We start from the raw sequence: 19,356 nt of genomic DNA on the forward strand, positions 1-19,356 counted from the left end.
GTAACGATTGAACTAATTTTACGGTTGCGACACGTGACTTACTGCAACAACTAATACAACGGTTTTAATTGTTACTTAATAATTACAACAAGTACGCTGTAGACACGTGTCCTTACTGTCACATATACAACAGATATAAGTGTGATAATTAGTTTGCAACGATTGGACGTAGGACACGTGTCACATTTGGTCACGGTTATAGTAACACGTATACGTGTTACTAAGTTTACCCACAATTACTTAAAGGACACGTGTCTTTGTTGTCACAATTACTGTAACGTTAAAACTGTTACTTTAAGTTGTAACAAAACAGTGATGCTGACAGGTGTTTCTTTTTGTAACAATTTCAAAAATAACTGTGACAATTTTTAAAATAACAAATAAAAATATATGGATAACGCGGGTCACTATGGTGGACCTGGGCTTCCAGTTTAAAGACCTGCAATACAATTAAATGGGCTTCCAGTAATACAATTAAAACTGACACACAGACCTGCACTTTCTTCTTTTTCATATACACTCTGATTCTCAATCTACAAATCATCCACATTATACTGTGATCCATGTATTCATTACAGAAACCCAAGTACAAAAATTTAACCATAAATAATCTAAAGCCATCAACACTGTGAGCTGCGAACAAATAAAACCAAGCTTAACTTTTCAATAATACCATATGATGAGCTTAGACAAAGTTACCAGTTCATGTAATTCCGGCGTTTGGCATTCAATACGCAAGACCTGTCCAACAATAAAAATGAACACGTCAATGACAGAAGTTCCAAGTTTCATTGGTCAAGAGAGGAGTAAAGATAAAAACAGGTTAAAGAAAAAACTAAAATTGTTTATTGATTTCTCTTCATAAACTCCAAACTACAACTTAGCTATTTTTAAATCAAAACATAGACTGTAGTGGGCATTCCACTTCACATGACTACTACTTCCTATAGTGTAAGTAAACAGACTCAACATGAATACCTACAGTTCAGCACGTCCTATACAGGTTATTTAACGAGGACAATGATGATATATGACCAGCTGCGGCCTTCCATGAAGCTGCAGTCGGTAAAGGTTTATCAGGTGTAGAGCTGGCAAACGGGCGGGCCGGGGCTGGCTTGTTACGGGTTACACGGGTTCGGGTTAACACGGGTCAAAACCTGCTGGTCGATATTCTTCACGAGTGATCATTTCTTCAACCCGCACCCGTAACGGGTAAAGCTTGCGGGTTCACGGGTTAACCCGACTTGTTTAATTAAAAATAAAATTATAATTTCATTAAGTTAATTTGTGACAAAACAGAGACCAAACCACAGAACATAACTTGGGGATAATACTAAAACATAGGATTACATAGAAAAAAACACAATTATAAGTTCTCTAGTCTACTGTGAAAAAGAGTAAAGAATCAAACCCTAACCTAGGATTATCGTTTCTAACCTAAAATCAATTCACATCCACCACTTTCATCACCTGCATCTCAATTTCATTCATAAATCTTCTCGTTATCACTACCACTAATCTGCAACATTAATCAACAACAACAAAAACGCAAACTCATCTTCATCCCATCATATTACTAATCCAACTCACATACACTTCATCTCAAACTAGTAACCTTACCTAATATCCATATAACAGGTTCTCAGATTAATTCCAAATTGAAACAAATGATTCACCCTTTGCTTAATCTTCAACTTGATTCCATCATATCCCTAAACCGTCAATTTTCTTTTTTTTTTTCAACTAAGTTTCAAACCCGTGAACCATGAATTCTCTTTTCTATTAAGAACCCTAATCGATGGAGTTCATCTAATTATTATACGAATCTAAACCTCAATTTAACAAAATCATCTTTCAATTTCATCGTATTCATCACCAATCAACTTTCCAGTTCATGTTGGAACCCTAACTCACTGATTCTTCAATGTGAATTAAATTGAAAATCAATAACTAAAAATTCAACCTTAAACTTAACACCCAATACCCATCATTACTTACTTGATTTCATTCTCAATTTGATATAAAATTTTCAATCCATTCTAGAACCTTAATTCTAATTTTACTGATTCCTCTTTCTTCAATCATCACGAAACCCTAACCAAAATTAACTCCACAGACTCATTAACTCTTTCCTTGATTCACTTATTCATTAATTTTATTCAAATTTCAGAAGAATCGTGAATCACTCACTCACAGTTCGTACGGTGGAGAAGAAAAATGGAAAGAGAAAAGAAAATCCAGAAAAGAAAGAGAAGAAACATAAACTCCGGTTCTCCGTTTGAGCGAACAAACAGTATGTGCCTTGATTTTTCCAAAGATTCATTGTTTATCCGAGATTCAATTCACAACTGAAGAACGAAGAAGAAGGGAAGGAGCAGAAGAAGAAAAGAGAGAGATAAAAAAGAAAGATATCTCTTCATTTAGTTTTAGGGTTTCTCCTTTTATACCTTAATCGTGTGGATGTGATTAACCCTAGATAATCCAACGGACAGGATTATATAAAAATTACTAATTAGTTATTGTGGACGGGTTTACGGGTTGTACTCGCGGTTTCACGGGACGGGACGGGTTAACCCGTTTATTCACAAGCCGGCATTTCTCCAACACGAACCCGGCTTGTTTAGAAACCAGCCGAGTCGAGTTCGGGTTTTTACGGGCCGGGCACGGGTTAACCCGCGGGTTTCAGCTTGTTTGCCAGCTCTAATCAGGTGTACCATGTAACACTTGAGGAACTGTCGAACTGGGTGACAGGAACATGGACAAGAAGAAAAATAAGCAGCTGGGTATTTGCAGTAACAGGGGTCAAAAGGAAATTCAGATTGACAGGAGACATGAGTTGGCCGAATTATGACCCCAAAAGAAGCATACCGGGTTTTAAGTCATAATTTCCACAGGATACACCGAGGGAAAAGGAAGCAAGAAAAACACAATATATTGTACTCAGGGGGAATGTTAAACCAGGGCAGACAAGTGATCCTGTAATTGGCTTTGCTACTGCCACAGGCCTTCGTGATGCTGTCTTAACACCACCTATACTAGGAAAAAACATGGCTGCTCAAATTCGCAAGTGATTCTACTAGCATGGGCCCTCAGAAAAAGCCTAAGGTTTGATTCTAATTTTTGTTATAATTTAGTGAGATAACTCAAAAGAATATATACGTACCCTGCTGATATCAGTAAATTATTTAAATATATATTTGTTGCCCATGCATCATCATGTTCATATCCAAATTCAGTCACTAGAAGAGATCTGTCCACCTGGACAGAATAACCAAATTCACATTGCAATTATTATGACAAACCCAAACTTTCTTTGCATATACTATAATATGCAACAAACTTAGATTAAATAAAGAACAAGACAAAATTGATGCGTAAGTTACTGATAAAATTATCTAAGCAACCAGTACTCACCCGATCAGTTTTGCTAACATGGCTTGTCTGTCCATTACAGAAGGCCTCGCCACCTGAAAAACCAATTGCCCACATAAATAGTTAACAAAGACATAATAAACAAAACAAGACTGCAACAAGTAATCAGTAACATCCATACCGGCTGATGCAGAAAATGTACGGGTATTCCAACACATAGGACCTCCAACAAAATTCAACCTGGACATGAAGTTGAGATGCGCATAAAGACAACACAACCAGCAGTTAACCTCCAGGTACAAGAGTACCACCGCCAACACAGACACACACAAGAACCAGCCAGCCAACCACTCCAACATTAACACATTCCCCTCCACCACTTCTTTCTCACCATAATCAGACCCCTACAATAAAATCAGAAAACGGAAATTACACATCCAGCAGTTCATTCATAGGACTAAAGAAAACACCACAACAAAAACCTAACTAAAAAAATTCCCAAACCTGTTTTGAATCCAAATCACATTCAACAGTTAAATTTTGAAGCGCTTCCATATCAGTACTCTGCATAAAACAAACAACATTATCAAAACCAGAAAATCAAAACAAGAAAAATACATAAAACAAGTACTAAATTGAGAACCAAAGGATTTACAAATTTGAACAAATATTAAGGGCTTTTCTCAGTAGTAAGAGCTGTGTAATCTAGGGTTTGAGGAGCAATAAGATCAAAGGGAAAGTGAGATCAAGGGTGCAGTACAAAGAGAGAGCGAGAGAGCAATACCAATACACTATGAATGAACTGGCAATTCAGCTGCATATCTTCCAGAATCTCGGATGCCAACGATCACTTCAGGTTTGAATTCCTTACCAGTTGATTATACTGTGGAATAACATTGACTTCGAGGAACGCCCATGAATGAGTAGTATGGAGTTTATTAATCCTACTTTTAAAAGAAAAAGTAAAAGATTAGTATCTAAAATTAGTCTGCTTTAGGTATATATAAATTGAGTACAAATGGAGCTTACCCCGCATTCCAGTTTGAGGATCAGCGACAGGATTTGGTAGAAGCCCAGCTGCGTTGTTGGAGTTTTCACCCATACTCATCTACAACAAATGAGAAAAATAAACAAGAAGTTTAACTTACACCAACCAGGTATTATAAGATTATGCAGCTACCCATATCATAAATACTTCTAAAGAAAAAATTTGTCACGACACTCTTTTACCGATAGGACTTGCATCAGTATACTCCATGGCAAACCTGACTGTTTCATTCACGAGGTTCGTCTCTTTGACAGAACCTTCACCTTGCCCTGTATCAGTTTGCACATTGACATTTCAATAGAAAACATAAGTGTTATACAAAATAACAAACATCACATAAGCAAAGCCATATTCATGCTAAGAACTACTGCATTTCACTTATAACTGTTATCTGTAATTCATTCTTACATGCTCAGAACCCAAAACATATGCAAAGCTTTTTTCTCTCCTAGTGATATAAGAAACAAACCCAAATTTTTAGACAACAGATCAAACCCCTAATTTGAAATAGTCGAATATCAACATAATAATTCTAAAACCCTAATTTGAAATAGCAGAACAAACCTAATTAAAAAGTTGGAAACGAAAAGTTAGATCAACATCACGTCTTCTTAGATCTTCCATCAGTCTCCTCATTCATCCCCCCTTTTGTCCATATTTGGAATACACGGAGCAAAAAATTCATATTTGTCCACACATGAGTGACTCACTGACAAATCTGACATCAATCAAAGACAACCTAATATTCAATTCATTAGTTTGCTATAAAATGATCAATAAAGCTAACCTGGAATGGAAACTGAGGCCATGGTTCAGATACAAAGATTAGAAGTTCAATAAAGAAGAAAGAATTATAGAGAACCCGGAGATAAACCTAGACAGTAGTTCAATTTGAAATCTGCAATCCCAACGAAGCCATTTAAAATCGACTGCAATTAGACCTGAAATAGCTACTAACAAGTTAAAAAAGATCATTCAACAATAGGGAATTACGAGTTACTAATAACAAAATTAGGGACCTAGGGTTTCTCCGTAAACAAAAGACCATTCAAAATTAAGGAAGTAAACCATTCAAAATTAGGGAACTAGGGTTCCTGTGCATAAATGAGCTTACTAAATTCATATATATATTAGGGATAAAAGAATTATACCTTTATCGAAACTGTTAGATTGAAGCAGTTGATTTTGATTTCCTGTTTTGCCTCGATTGAACTTCTGAATCATCACTTCAAACCCTAACTATCAATTTTATTTTCAATCACCATCATCTATTCTTAGAACCCTAAATTTCCTCCTCTGATCTCACTTCTTTCTCCAATTTTAGCTCAACATATCGATTTATAATGCTCAAATCACCAAACCCAATCTGTAATTTATTCTTGTTTATCACTAAATTGAAACTTCAATAAAATTCAAAAACCTAACTTTTCAAATTAAACTCCCCATCTCTACGTCTTCTCGACGCCTGTTTCCTCTATCAGCGTCACCTACACGAACTAATTCCTAATCTCGATTATAAGGGTGAGGAATTGGAAGAAAAAACAAAAGAAAGAGTAAAGCTTCGGTGGTGGAAGTCTGGAAGATGAGGAATCGAGGCTGTGTTCAATCGAACGAAGAGATAGTTGAGATGATATGAAATAACTATCCGTCTCTTCAATTTCCTATGTTCAATCGAACGAAAATGAAGGTGGAGGCGTTATAAGTTAGGCTTTTTTCAGCGCGGAAGGGAAAAGGTGGAGGCGTTTAGAGAGAAAGAGATGAGCGGAAGGGAAGAGAAGTGTGAGAGAAAATTTTCGTTTTTTATATAAATAAATGTGGACGTTGATTAGATAGTCATACGGATTCTTGAAAATCTTTGGACGGTAATGATTTGATTTAAGACATTCATACGGATTAAACAAATGTTTTTTCTTTGTGCTTTCTCTTTGTGCTTTCGGATTGAATTTCAACTAATCACATAGGTCATGAAGTAGTTTTGACTAGTTATACAGATCATGAAGTACCTTTAGTTCATAATGGTAGACTCAGTTTAGTAGGATACCTCATCGAAATCGATAAATATGAAGCTCATTGTCGATTTGAACTTCAAATATGGTATAACGACATACAAATTATGAACCAAGAAGCTCCGGGTGGGTTCTGACTTCACAATTATCAGGATACATCCTCAAAATCGACAAATATGAAGTTCAGTGTTGATTCAAACTTCAAATGTGGTATAATGACATACAAACTATGAACCAAGAAGTTTCGGGATGGTTCTAACTACAAACTTAGCAGGATACATCATTGAAATCAATAAATATGAAGCACAATGTCTATTTGAACATCAAATTGGATATAATGACTTACAAACTATGAACCAAAAAGCTCTGAGAGGGTTCTGACTTCAAACTTAGCATGATACATCATCAAAATCGATAAATATGAAGCTCGATGTCGATTCGAACTTCAAATTCAATATAATGGCAAACAATCTATGAATCATGAAGCTCCGAGAGGGTTTTGACTTCAAACTTAGCATGATACGTCATCAAAATCGCTAAATATGAAGCTCGATATCGATTGAACTTAAAATGCAGTATAATGTGATACAATCTATGAACCACGACGCTCTAAGAGGGTTTTAACTTCAAACTTAGCATAATACATCATCAAAATCGTTGAATATGAAGCTCAGTGTCGATTCGAACTTCAAATTCGGTCTAACGACTTACAAACTGAGTTCGACTTACAAACTAAATATGAATATGGACAGATTGAGTTCGATAACAAACTCTTTCGCATCAACAGGACCTCTTACATATCGCCACAACAATGTATCCGTTTTATTTTCTTTTATCATCTACGCAATAAAATAAAACACCACTACCATTAATAGCAAACCAACATACATTTTGCAAACACTGTCAGTATAAAGTAGACATTTTGCAAACAATTGGCATGAGAGCGTAGGAGTCGACACAAGTACTAAATGTTTCAGACCCGCTACACAGCTGGTCATATGAATATTACATTTTCCTCAATGTAATTGAGTCGTAGAAATCAAGGTGGGAAATTATAAATTGCAAAAAAAAATAAGCAAATAAAGATAAAAGATAGAGAAAAGAGAACAAATCTGATGGGTTGACTCCCACGAAGCGAAATGTATTGTTTCCCTGCTTTCAATAACACATAATCTCAAACAAAATGAGGTTGATACCCCAAAGTAAGCTGCCAATCATATATATAGAGTCTTAAAAGTTGGGGATCAACCCAACCAATCCGGTTGCCAGTTCAACCCTATGAAATGAAGTTGTAAAATATCAGAATTTTCAAACTCAGTTTGCAAGATTACTAGAGATAGACCCTAGGTTCTCATTCTGGTGAACTGAAGTTGTGAAATATCAGAATTTACAAACTCAATTTGCCATATTACTAGAGATTGACCCGAGGTTCTCATTCTGGTGAACTGAAGTTGTGAAATATCATAATTTACAAACTCAATTTGCCAGATTACTAAAGACTGACCCGAGATTCTCATTCCGGTGAACTGAAGTCGTGAAATATCAGAATTTACGAACTCAGTTTTCCAGATTACTAGAGATTGACCGAGGTTCTCATTCCGGTGAACTGAAGTTGTGAAATATCAAAATTTACAAAATCAGTTTGCCAGATTACTAGAGATTGACCCGAGGTTCTCATTCCGGTGAACTGAAGTTGTGAAATACCAGAATTTACAAACTCAGTTTGCCAGATTACTCGAGATAGAGTCGTGGTTTTCATTCCGGTATACTGAAGTTGTGAAATATCAGAATTTACAAACTCAGTTTGCCAGATTACTCGAGATAGAGTCGTGGTTCTTATTCCGGTGAACTGAAGTTGTGAAATATCAGAATTTACAAACTCAGTTTGCCAGATTATTAGAGATTGACTTGAGGGTCTCATTCCGGTGAACTGAAGTTGTAAAATATCAGAATTTACAAACTCAGTTTGCCAGATTACTAGAAATTGACCTGAGGTTCTCATTCCGGTGAACTGAAGTTGTGAAATATCAGAATTTACAAACTCAGTTTGCCAAATTACTCGAGATAGAGCCGTCGTTCTCATTCCGGTTAATTGAAGTTGTGAAATGTCAGAATTTACAAACTCAGTTTGCAGATTACTATATGAAACGATAAAATTACCCTTGCCGAAATAATGTAGCAAGTATTGTGGAGACTGTGAAAATAACCGGACCACCGTTACTTGAACAAGTGCAGCGAATTCAGGAGATCGTGAAAATGACCAAACTACCCTTATTATAATAAATATACTATCAAGGAATGTAAAAATGACCAAACTACCCTTATCCCAGAATCTAAGAAATGTAAAATGACCATATTACCCTTACTAGGAATTAGTGCAATAAATATCATAGAAACAGTTAAAATGACCATACTACCCTTATCGGAAATAAGTAAAGTAAATATTACAGATTGTGAAAATGACCATATTACCCTTACTAGAAATAAGTCAATAAATATCATAAAGACAGTGAAAATGACCAAACTACCCTTATCAAAAATAAGTAAAGTAAATATTATAGACTGTGAAAATGACTATTCTACCCTTATTGGAAGTAAGTGCTATAAATATTATGGAGATTGTCAAAATGACCAAACTACCCTTATTGGAAACAGGTGCAATAAATATCACACAGACGGTGAAAATGACTATACTACCCTTACTAGAAATTAATGAAATAAATATTATGGATACTATGAAAATGACCAGACTACCCTTATCAAAAATAAGTAAAGAAAATATTACAGACTGTGAAAATGATTATTTTACCCTTACTGGAAATAAGTGCAACTAATATTATGGAGACTGTCAAAATGACCAGACTATCCTTATCAGAAATAAACAAAGTGAATATTACAGACAATGAAAATGACCATACTCCCCTTATTGGAAATAAGTGCAATAAATATTATGAAGACTGTGAAAATGACCAGACTACCCTTATCGGATATGAGTAAGTAAATATTACAGTCTGCTAAAATGACCGTTTTACCCTTAGGGGAAATATGTGCAATAAATGTTATGGAGACTGTCAAAATGACCAAACTACGCTTATTGGAAATAAATGCAATAAATATCACACAGATGGTGAAAATGACCCTACTACCCATACTGGAAATTAATGAAATAAATCTTATGGAGACCGTGAAAATGACCAGACTACCCTTATTGGAAATAAGTAAAGTGAATATTATAGCCAGTAAAAATGACCATATTACCCTTACTGGAAATAAGTGCAATAAATATTAAATATTATTTAAACTGTGAAAATGACCAGATCACCCTTTTCGGTTATGAATAAAGTAAATATTACATTTTGTGACTCTGTGAAAATGACCATTTTACCCTTACGGGAAATAAGTATAATAAATGTTATGGAGACTGTGAAAATGACCAGACTACACTTATCAGAAATAAGTATAGTAAATATCACTGACAGTGAAAATGACCAAATTACTCTTATTAGAAATAAGTGCAATAAATATCATGGTGACAAAGAAAATGACCAGACTACCCATATCGGAAATAATCTAAGTAAATATTATAGACTGTGAAAGTGACCATTTTGCCCTTACCGGAAAATGACCATTTTTTATAAGGGCAGTTTGGTCATTTTATAGTCTCCATGACATTTATTGATTTCTAATAAGGGTAATATGGTCATTTTTACAGTCTGTAATATTTACTTTACTTATTTCCAATAAGGGTAGTCTGGTCATTTTTACAGTCTCCATAATATTTATTACATATGTTTCCAATAAGGGTAAAGTGGTTATTTTCATAGTCTGTAATATTTACTTTACTAATTTTTGATAAGGGTAGTTTGGTAATTTTCTTTGTCTCCATGATATTTATTGCACTTATTTCCAGTAAGGGTACTATGGTCATTTTTAGTCTGTAATATTTAATTTACTTATTTTTGATAAGTGTAGTTTGGTCATTTTCATAGTCTGCATGATATTTATTGCATTTATTTCCAGTAAGGGTAATATGGTCATTTTTACAATCTGTAATATGTACTTTACTTATTCTTGATAAGGGTAGTCAGGTCATTTTCATTTCTCCAGAATAATTATTACACTTATTTCCAGTAAGGGTAAAATAGTCATTTTCATAGTATGTAATATTTACTTTACTTATTTCCGATAAGGATAACATGGTCATTTTCACAGTCTCCATAATATTTATTGCACTTATTTCCAGTAAGGGTAAAATGGTCATTTTCACAGTCTGTAATATTTTCTTTACTTATTTCTTATAAGGGTTGTATGGTTGTTTTCACAGTCTGTAATAATTACTTTACTTATTTCCGATAAGGTTAGTCTGGTCATTTTCACAGTTTCCTTAATATTTATTGCACTAATTTCCGTTAAGGGTAATATGGTCATTTTCACAGTCTGTAATATTTACTTCACTTATTGCTGATAAGGGTAGTCTGGTCATTTTCACAGTCTGCATAATATTTTGTTGCACTTTTTTCCATTAAGGGTAGTATGGTCATTTTAACAGTCTGTAATATTTACGTTACTTATTTCCGATAAGGGTAGTCTGGTCATTTTCACAATCTTCAGAATTTTTATTGCACTTATTACGATAAGGGTAGTCTGGTAATTTTCACCGTCTTCGGAAGAAGCAGATATGTCAAAGTCAAATTTCTATAAAGTCGTGACTTGTTGACTTGGTCTTGATCCTGTTTTCTAATAAGAAAATTAAAGAAAAAAAAGAAAAATGTATTTTGATTTATATAAATGAAATATAATTGTTAGTTTGTACAAATGTGGGAAAATTAGTGACAAGTAAAATTCAAAGTGTTATAATTTTGGAGTTGTTTTAGATGTGTTGAAATATTTGGGTGGAATCATCACTTTGAATTATAATTATGATTGTCTGTAAAATTGTCAACAAATATTATTGTGACTAATAAAAGAATTTAATATTCCTAATTATTATCACGAATACAAAATTTAATAACAGTTATAACTGTTGCAGGACTTATCACAGGTGTATCTGTGACTGAAAAATAAACTGTGACAGGTTGCACTGTTACAAAATCCTGATTTTGGTGTAGCGTCATGAAGGCAGCATCTCTCTGAAATTGTGATTGTGGTGAATTGTGAATAGTGTTAGCTCAAGCAGCTGTAGATATGAATGGACAATGGGGCAGTCATGATGGGTTTGCTGTGGAGCTCGATAAATCAGTAAGAAGGGGTTGGTTCTTCCGGTGAACGGAGCTGATGGACAAGGTATATACGCTGGGGAACGATGGCCTGAGAACATAGATGGTGACGAACTGCTGCGACTCTGGGATGACGTGAAGGAGAAAACGAAAACTGGCAGAGGATGATAGTCAGTGAGTTTTCGAACGAGTGAAAGATGGGGTTCTTGTGGAGTTCGAAAGTGGAGAACTGTGATTAATCATCGAACCTGTGATTAAATGAGAACTGTGTATAGAGTTTGAACGTGAAAGTGGAGATGGGAGATGGATTCCAGGGTATTTTGGTTGCAACAACGAAGTTGGAGATGCAGGTGACAACTCAGTGGGTCATAGAATAAGGCGTTGGTGATGATTTGAGAGTCGAAGTATGGCTGCAGAACTAGAGTTGTCGATGGTGATAGGTGCTGCCGTTGACTGAGATGAATACAGCGATGGAGGATGGTTGCAGTTTCCGTGGGTAGCTTGGTGCTGAGATTGATGGTTCAGAAATGGAAATTGGCTGCAGTTGATGAAGTTGATCGGAGTTGGGAGACGTGCTGCTGGTAATGGTCTCTCAGGTGGTCACTGAATCGAAAGTTGCTCTGTGGCCATTCTCATGTTACAACAAGGATGTGGACTCGATTCATGCCAGAACTGGTGGAGCCCGATGAAGAAAATGGAAGCTTTGACGAGAAGACGCAAAGATGAATTAAAGACGGCCGGCCAGAGAAAAATGGAAGTGATGTTGTGATTGGAGTTGGTGCAGTTGTCTGAATTGGCGTGATGAAGTTTTATCAGCTGGGAATTCAGCTGAATCGTTTATTGATGCCCCTGGTAGCTCAACTGCGAGAGGCATTGCCACGATAATTCGAGTTGTGGAACTAGGAGATTAAGGTCTGTATGATGGCTGTAAACAATTATTATCACAGTGGTTGTTGTGGGAGCGATGATACAAAGGGAATAATAGCATCGATTGGTAGAGAGGGAGATAACAAAGTGCTGGCTGTTTCCTTGAGATCGATGGGTTCCAGAAGTTGGTCAGAATCTGGTGTTGGCTCGAGTTTTGAGTGCAGTGAAAGGTTGAGCTGGAAAGCCAAAGTTCAAGCTCGAGGTGGTGTTGTGGTCCGCAGTAGTGGGTCTAAATCTGGAGCTACTAGTGGGCTGGACCTTGGCCGATGTTGCTAGGTCTTATTGTTATACTCGCAGCAGCAGACATATAAAAAGGAAGATAGAAGAACTTTGAGAAGGAGGCCGGGTTTTGAGAGAAGAAGGAAGGAAGGGAGGCTGCTGCTGTTGCGGCTTCACAGCCGTTTACGGTTTGAAGTTTTGTTTCAATTCCGTTTTTCGATTAGCTATTGATTTTATTTGATATTTGTTTATGGCTTTTGAGAAAGCCATGGCTACCTGGATCCATATCAGGGTTTAGGCAGAAACCAATTCAATTGTGTGCTCCCTACGATGATATTTTTAATAATGATTTGATTGATTAGTATTTTCACTTCATATAGCTTGGTGTATAATTGTTCATGTGATTATTTTGATTGTTTATGCTTTTCAATTGATATGGCGTGCTTGGGTTAAATTCTTTGACGTGATATGCTTTAGGATTGATAAATAATGTTTTAGAATCACTACCGATGAAGCGAAGGAATTTACAGCGGAGAAACAATATTTTGGAATTTAACATACTATCTTCCGAGACATGAAATCAATTTCAATATTTGTCTTGAGTAATATATAAAAATTAGTAGAGTTCACACAATTTAATTGGTGGAAACCGAAAACCCTGACAACCCGTTTTCATTTTGTTTATTGTTAAAATTATTATTTCATTTAGTTCTGAATTTCTCAAAATCTTTCAAACATCATCTTGTTGATTACTTAGTTTTTGGTATTAGTTGGTAGAGTATTTCACACTCCTTGTGGGAACGACCTGTACTTTCCATTGTCTATTAGTTAGACGTTGTGCACTTGCAGTATTTTATTGTAGGTTTCCCAACCTACCATCTATATGCTTTGGTTGAAAATTATGTGAAGCTTGATTTCGTGACTGTCAATTGCTTCGTCAAAAGGTATCATGGTGAAACCGATACCATGCACTTCCCTTTTGGGGAGATGACCTTCATCCCTGATGATGCTCAGAACATTCTAGGCTTGAATGTTACCGGAAAATCTATTGCAGAAGGAGTTGAGTCTCTGGACCTAGAATGGTCGAAATTGCACGCTCTGACTAACAAGTTGTTTGGTTGGGACTACAAAACTTCTCTGGAGAGCTTTTATGAATCCGCGTCTGGTAAGATAAAGACAATCAAGTTGACGCTGCTTAAGAAGAAATTTGTAAACACAAAGCAAAGAAGTTTGGAGGATGGATGGGACCCAAAACAAATTCGTTATACTATCGCTGCATACCTGTTATACATCTTGGGCACTAGGGTATTCCCTGACACTAATGGAAACAGGGTTAGTGCGAACTACCTTCAGTACTTGGATCCGTTGGAAGATGTCTATGGGTATTCTTGGGGCACCGCGGTAATGGCACATTTGATGACGGAGATGAGAAGGGCCTCTAAGGCTAAAACCAACCAATTTGTCGGGAATTTCACTCTACTGCAGGTAATTTTGTTTTTAAATTTATGTTATTATGTATATTGTTCACATGTACCCTTATCATGAACTTAGGAACTAAACTTATTGCTTCACCTTGGAATAGGTGTGGGCTTATAAACACTTCCCCATCTTGTTCAAGGACTGGACCTCCTTGAAGATCAAAGACCTTCCCGAACCCGATACGCCTATAGGTAGGAGATACGAGTTCAACAATACTCCGAATCCCGGTAACATAGATCGACTGATCGATATGAGATTGGCTTTGGACATGATGAGTTGTGTTCGACCCTTACAAGGAGGTTAGAGGAAACCGCCAAGTTTTGAGGTATGCTAACATTGCATTCTACCATGGGTCGTTGTTCCACCCAAAAGGATACGTTATGGACAATCCTACACGTGTGATGCGCCAACTTGGATATAAGCAATTATCACATATCAAGACGGACTCTTTTCAATGTTTTGTTATTGACCTTTCTCGGTACCTTTCAACTCCTAATCGGTTGCTTGTAGAGTATGATCCAAAACCGAATCCAACAGATTGGAGGGATAGGGAACCACGTCTTTTGGTAGATATTAGTCAGTGGGATAAGTGGGAGCTTGCGGAAAACGGTGATGATGTTGATGCCCACTACATGGAAGATTACTTGCAATGGTCACATCCTTTTGTCGTCCGCCCGGATGACGTCCAAGTTCCATCCCAGAAACACCCTCCCGTTCCAACTGCCGCACTGGCACCACCTACGATCGCCCAACTTAATAAGACCGTTGGATTGCTAGTAAGTATTGTTATTTACTTAGTCGTTTAATGTACACATCATCTTATATTAGCATATATATATACTAATTATGTGTTGTATGTATGAAACTAGCGACGTCGGCTTGGCAAGTTGAGGAAGCAGTTATGTTGAAAGTACGATGAACGAGAGGGGCTATCCAATGAAGAAGTGAAGGAAGTTGTGGATAAGCTTGATAAAATTGAAGAAACCGACCCTAGTGCAAGAGATTTGTTCGGGGAAATTAAGAAGAAACCTGCACAAAAGAAGCAAAAGACCAAGTGATTAACTATTTAGTTTTGTTTCTTTTTCTGGACGGTGGTTGTTACGTCTTGAAAAATTCCGAACTTGTTTTCGTTTGTACCTCATGGTTAACTCTTTAGTTGTTTGGCTTGCTTTTATTTTATGTTACCTGGATTAAGAACATTTAAGCAGAATCCAGTTGTTTGGTTTATGTTGAAAAATGTTTAGATTTCTAGTGATTGCGTTATGTTGAACATGTTTAGATTTCTAGTGAAATGTTATTTTTGCAAGATTTATTTAGGACTGATGCCGGCATGGAAAAGCTTAGGTTCAACAACGCCGGTACTCGTTCCGGCATGCACGGAAATTACAGTTCATTGTCGGTTCCTCGTATCGGCAATGAAATGTTTTATAAAACCATACTGGAACTAGAAGATTAAAAATTTCATGTTCCTGTATAGAAATTGGAAGGTACCGGCATAGTCGTTTTTCTACAAGCTATGCCGGTTTTATGATTTTTTCCAAACTTTCATAGTTGACAGAAAACCGGCACTGTAAGCTTGGTTGCTTCTATGCCGGCACTCTGCTAGTTTTGAGTATAAATCCATTTCAAACACTCTTTTATTTCATTCCTAAGTAGTCTATTACATTGGATTTGAAACTTTAAATTAAAACATGCTAAAAAACATAGAATGGATTACATTTGGTTAAAGATTATCTATTTCCATCCCTTTTCAACAATTGTTGAACCTTTGAGCGTTTCCCGAATCTGTTCGAAGACATCGTCCGGGATGGGGGTGTCAAGGATCATCTTAATTGGTTCTTCTTCTCTTTCAACATATTCCTTTACCTTCATATAACACCCATCACACCCATCGATAGGCTTGCATTGGCCCTTTTGGTTTTTTCTTGACTCTGCTAGTTCAACATCTTTGTCAAACCATTGAAACTCATCGCACTTTGGGTGATTCAAACACCTTAGAAACATTCTTCCATTTTCATCATCATCAATTTTTGCAATCCAAAACCGGCGTGTCCCATCACAGCTTCTACACTTTGAATAAATAAAAGGACAGTCCATGGCTAGATGAGAAGGTGACTTGCAAATTTGACACTTGCAATGATGACTCTGTAAGAGAAGATTATATTAGTTATGTGTCATAGTAGTGAAGATTATATTGTTATTAATGTTTAATCTACTTACTTTGCAAATAGATCTAGATGATGAATCTCCCATCCCTTGTGAAGCTTTAACCGTGCTTGCTTTCTTGAGAGAAGGATTTTTTTTATTTGGTGGGTGGTTTGTGTAGATTTTTCCCTAGGAATGGGGAGTATTATATAGAAATGAATCATCAACGGTCTTATTTTTCAAAAAACTAGTCGTTTTTTTTTTAATCTCACAAACGCCGGCGTAGTCGCTATTATAGATCCAATGCTGGTTCCGTGTAACGTCATTGATTATTGTTGTAAAACCATGCCGGTAATGGTTGCATATTTGGCCCAATCTCTGTAAAGAAATTCCCTTGTACCGGCATGATTATCTTATGGCAACACTGTACCGGTACTTGGTGCCGGCATCTTATATCAGAATTACTACAATGCCGGTTTTGGTGATTTTCAGAAAAAATAGCCATTGAGGTTTTTCTCTATATAAAGTAAGCTAATACTTGGACCCAAAAGTCCTAAAATGGTGTGTTCTTATATATCTCCTTGAGCCTCTTTACTTAGAAACCCTAAACCCTAGAATAATTATCTATAAATAGCTTAGTATAGTACCTAATCCCATATAAAACAAATGACATCGTTCGACTTGAAGGAAGATTTAGCAATCACCGAAGCATGGTACGCCGAAACTCGTCCTTCAACTATAGATAACAGCATGCGGGATTCCATGTGGTTGAAGATTTTTAACAAATTTATTCACGATTACGGTAACCCGAAAGGAAGAACTGCCAAACAAATCGAGGAACGACACGACATCATCCTACATGTGGTGGTTGAGTATCTAAAAATGAAACACCGGATCAATCATGCTACCCGCAATACATTGTCCCCTCAACAACTCGTAAGTATCTTTATGATTAATTCGACATAATCTACTCGTTTGCAAATTTTATGTAACAAACAAAGTTTGTGTGTTGTTTTTGTAGCATGAAGCCGTGAAAAAGCGTTACTTACAAGAAACGGGGGAAGCATTCATGTTTGAAGGAAACGTCAACCATATTGTAACCAAAGTCACGGAGTACCACCAGCTGGGTGAATCGGAGACGGATTCTTCTTAAGAAGATTGATAGTTTAGTGGTGTTTGCTTAGGTTTTTAGGGCATTTGGTTAGGTATTTATTAAGGTTTTGTGGGTAGATCTCTATGTAAACCCTCACAATACTATAACTCGTCCAATAGAGTCGCCTAGGGGTTTAAAGGCTTGATGCACGTACTAAGTGCATTCGTTGTTCCGTCGACAAGGATTACATTTGAAATAAATTAAATTTCCGGCATACTATGTTTACATAATTCCTACTCCGAGCAATTGCTCATAAAAGCTCCTCTTGTTCACAAGTTGTTCGGCCATCCTCGTTCTAGCATATCGGCATGGTGTGATACCTCTACTAACCTATGTGTCAAAGATTCCTAATTGTTCTGTCACAGCATGATAGCCACAATTTCCATCTCCATCGACATCATCTGTATATACAATATACTCGCGAATAACCTCAGGAAATTGGTCTATATAAGACTGTATCTTGGTATGATAACTTCTAATTTTCCTACCTGTTATGGGATCCTTATACATCTTCATATTACCCTTTTCTAACTTGATTATATCCAAACCATCCTATGCAATCTCTACACTTGCACTGTCTTCGATATGTGATGGGAGTCCATACTTCCTAGGCCCACCCATTCGCCTTGGAACTAAAACTACATCAACTTTGATATCACTTGGGTTTGTCACCACCTTTGCCTCGTCACCTTGTTGTTCTATGTCACTTGATGTTGATACCTTTGGAGACCTACCCCTTTTCCTTGGCACCTCCGCTAGATCGACTATGGGTATGGCTTCGGATTAATGCTCACCTTGTTGTTCTATGTCACTTGATGTTGATACCTTTGGAGGCCTACCCCTTTTTCATGGAACCTCCGCTAGATCGACATTGGGTATGGCTTCGGAATGTTCACCTTGTTGTTCTATGTCACTTGATGTTGATACCTTTGGAGGCCTACCCCTTTTCCTTGGAACCTCCGCTACATCGACTATGGGTATGGCTTCAGAACGCTCACCTTGTTGTTCTTTGTAACTTGATGTTGATACCTTTGGCGGCCTACCCATCTTCATTGGAACCTCCGATGAGTTGCCTTTTGGTGTGGATACGAAATCCTTCGTTTGTTGTTGACTTGATAGCGGTTCATTCCTCGTCCTACCTCTTTTGTTTGGAACCTGCGCTTCCACGAACTTTTGTTCCGAAATCTCACATGCGGTTAGATCTCGTTTCTTAGTTGCCGCGCGTTCTTCTTCACGTTGAGTCATTTCTTTCAATTCTACCTTTTTTTTTCTCCTTGACGTTTTAGTTTGTGGTCTACCTATTGGATCTCCCTTTCTTGGCTCTTCGCTTTGTGCGATCCATGGACGAGTAATTATCCTTAGTTGGCTCAACAAGACTTGTCGGCTTACCTATATGCCACGTGAGTAAGCTTCGAAGAATTCCTTTGCTTCGTTCGTATCCCATGGAGATTGCACGGGATCTCCCAAAGGGGGAGGGTCGAAAGATAGTTGCTTCCAAAGCGGATCAATAACCTCAATAGGTATCACTTCTTCATACTTCACAAGCATATAACTACACGGAAGCCCCAATGAAGACATGTCGGGACAAATACACACATCACCCGGTTTTCCGTAATTTTTCTCATATTCCATTTGTCTCATCATATGTTTTATTGCCCAATGAGATACGTTGAATTCTATTCCTTGGAGAAACTTACCATAACGAAGAAATTGAGTCATCCTTTCCATTGATCTTTTCTCAAAAGCCTCCTTGATCCTATTGATATCAACCTTAAAGTATTGCTCCATTGC

General features: G+C 36.8%; 1 protein-coding gene and 1 long non-coding RNA gene across 2 annotated transcripts; one reads left to right on the plus strand and one right to left on the minus strand.

Annotated features, from left to right (window-relative positions):
* Nucleotides 1-3,277: 3,277 nt before the first annotated feature.
* LOC113280113 lies at nucleotides 3,278-4,570 on the minus strand. Its single transcript, XM_026528768.1, has 6 exons — nucleotides 4,402-4,570; nucleotides 4,157-4,319; nucleotides 3,877-3,936; nucleotides 3,554-3,776; nucleotides 3,415-3,467; nucleotides 3,278-3,322 (listed from the first exon to the last, which is right to left on the minus strand). The coding sequence occupies exons 2-6, from the start codon at nucleotides 4,190-4,192 to the stop codon at nucleotides 3,278-3,280; spliced, it is 417 nt and encodes a 138-aa protein (XP_026384553.1). The 5' UTR covers nucleotides 4,193-4,319; nucleotides 4,402-4,570.
* Nucleotides 4,571-14,933: 10,363 nt separating this feature from the next.
* On the plus strand, nucleotides 14,934-15,559 carry LOC113284037. The gene is made up of 2 exons (XR_003327882.1): nucleotides 14,934-15,043; nucleotides 15,137-15,559. It is a non-coding gene; the product is annotated as an uncharacterized LOC113284037 (long non-coding RNA).
* Nucleotides 15,560-19,356: the final 3,797 nt, after the last annotated feature.

The sequence above is a fragment of the Papaver somniferum genome, chromosome 5 (genome assembly GCF_003573695.1).
Source record: "Papaver somniferum cultivar HN1 chromosome 5, ASM357369v1, whole genome shotgun sequence".
Taxonomy (NCBI): Eukaryota; Viridiplantae; Streptophyta; class Magnoliopsida; order Ranunculales; family Papaveraceae; genus Papaver; species Papaver somniferum.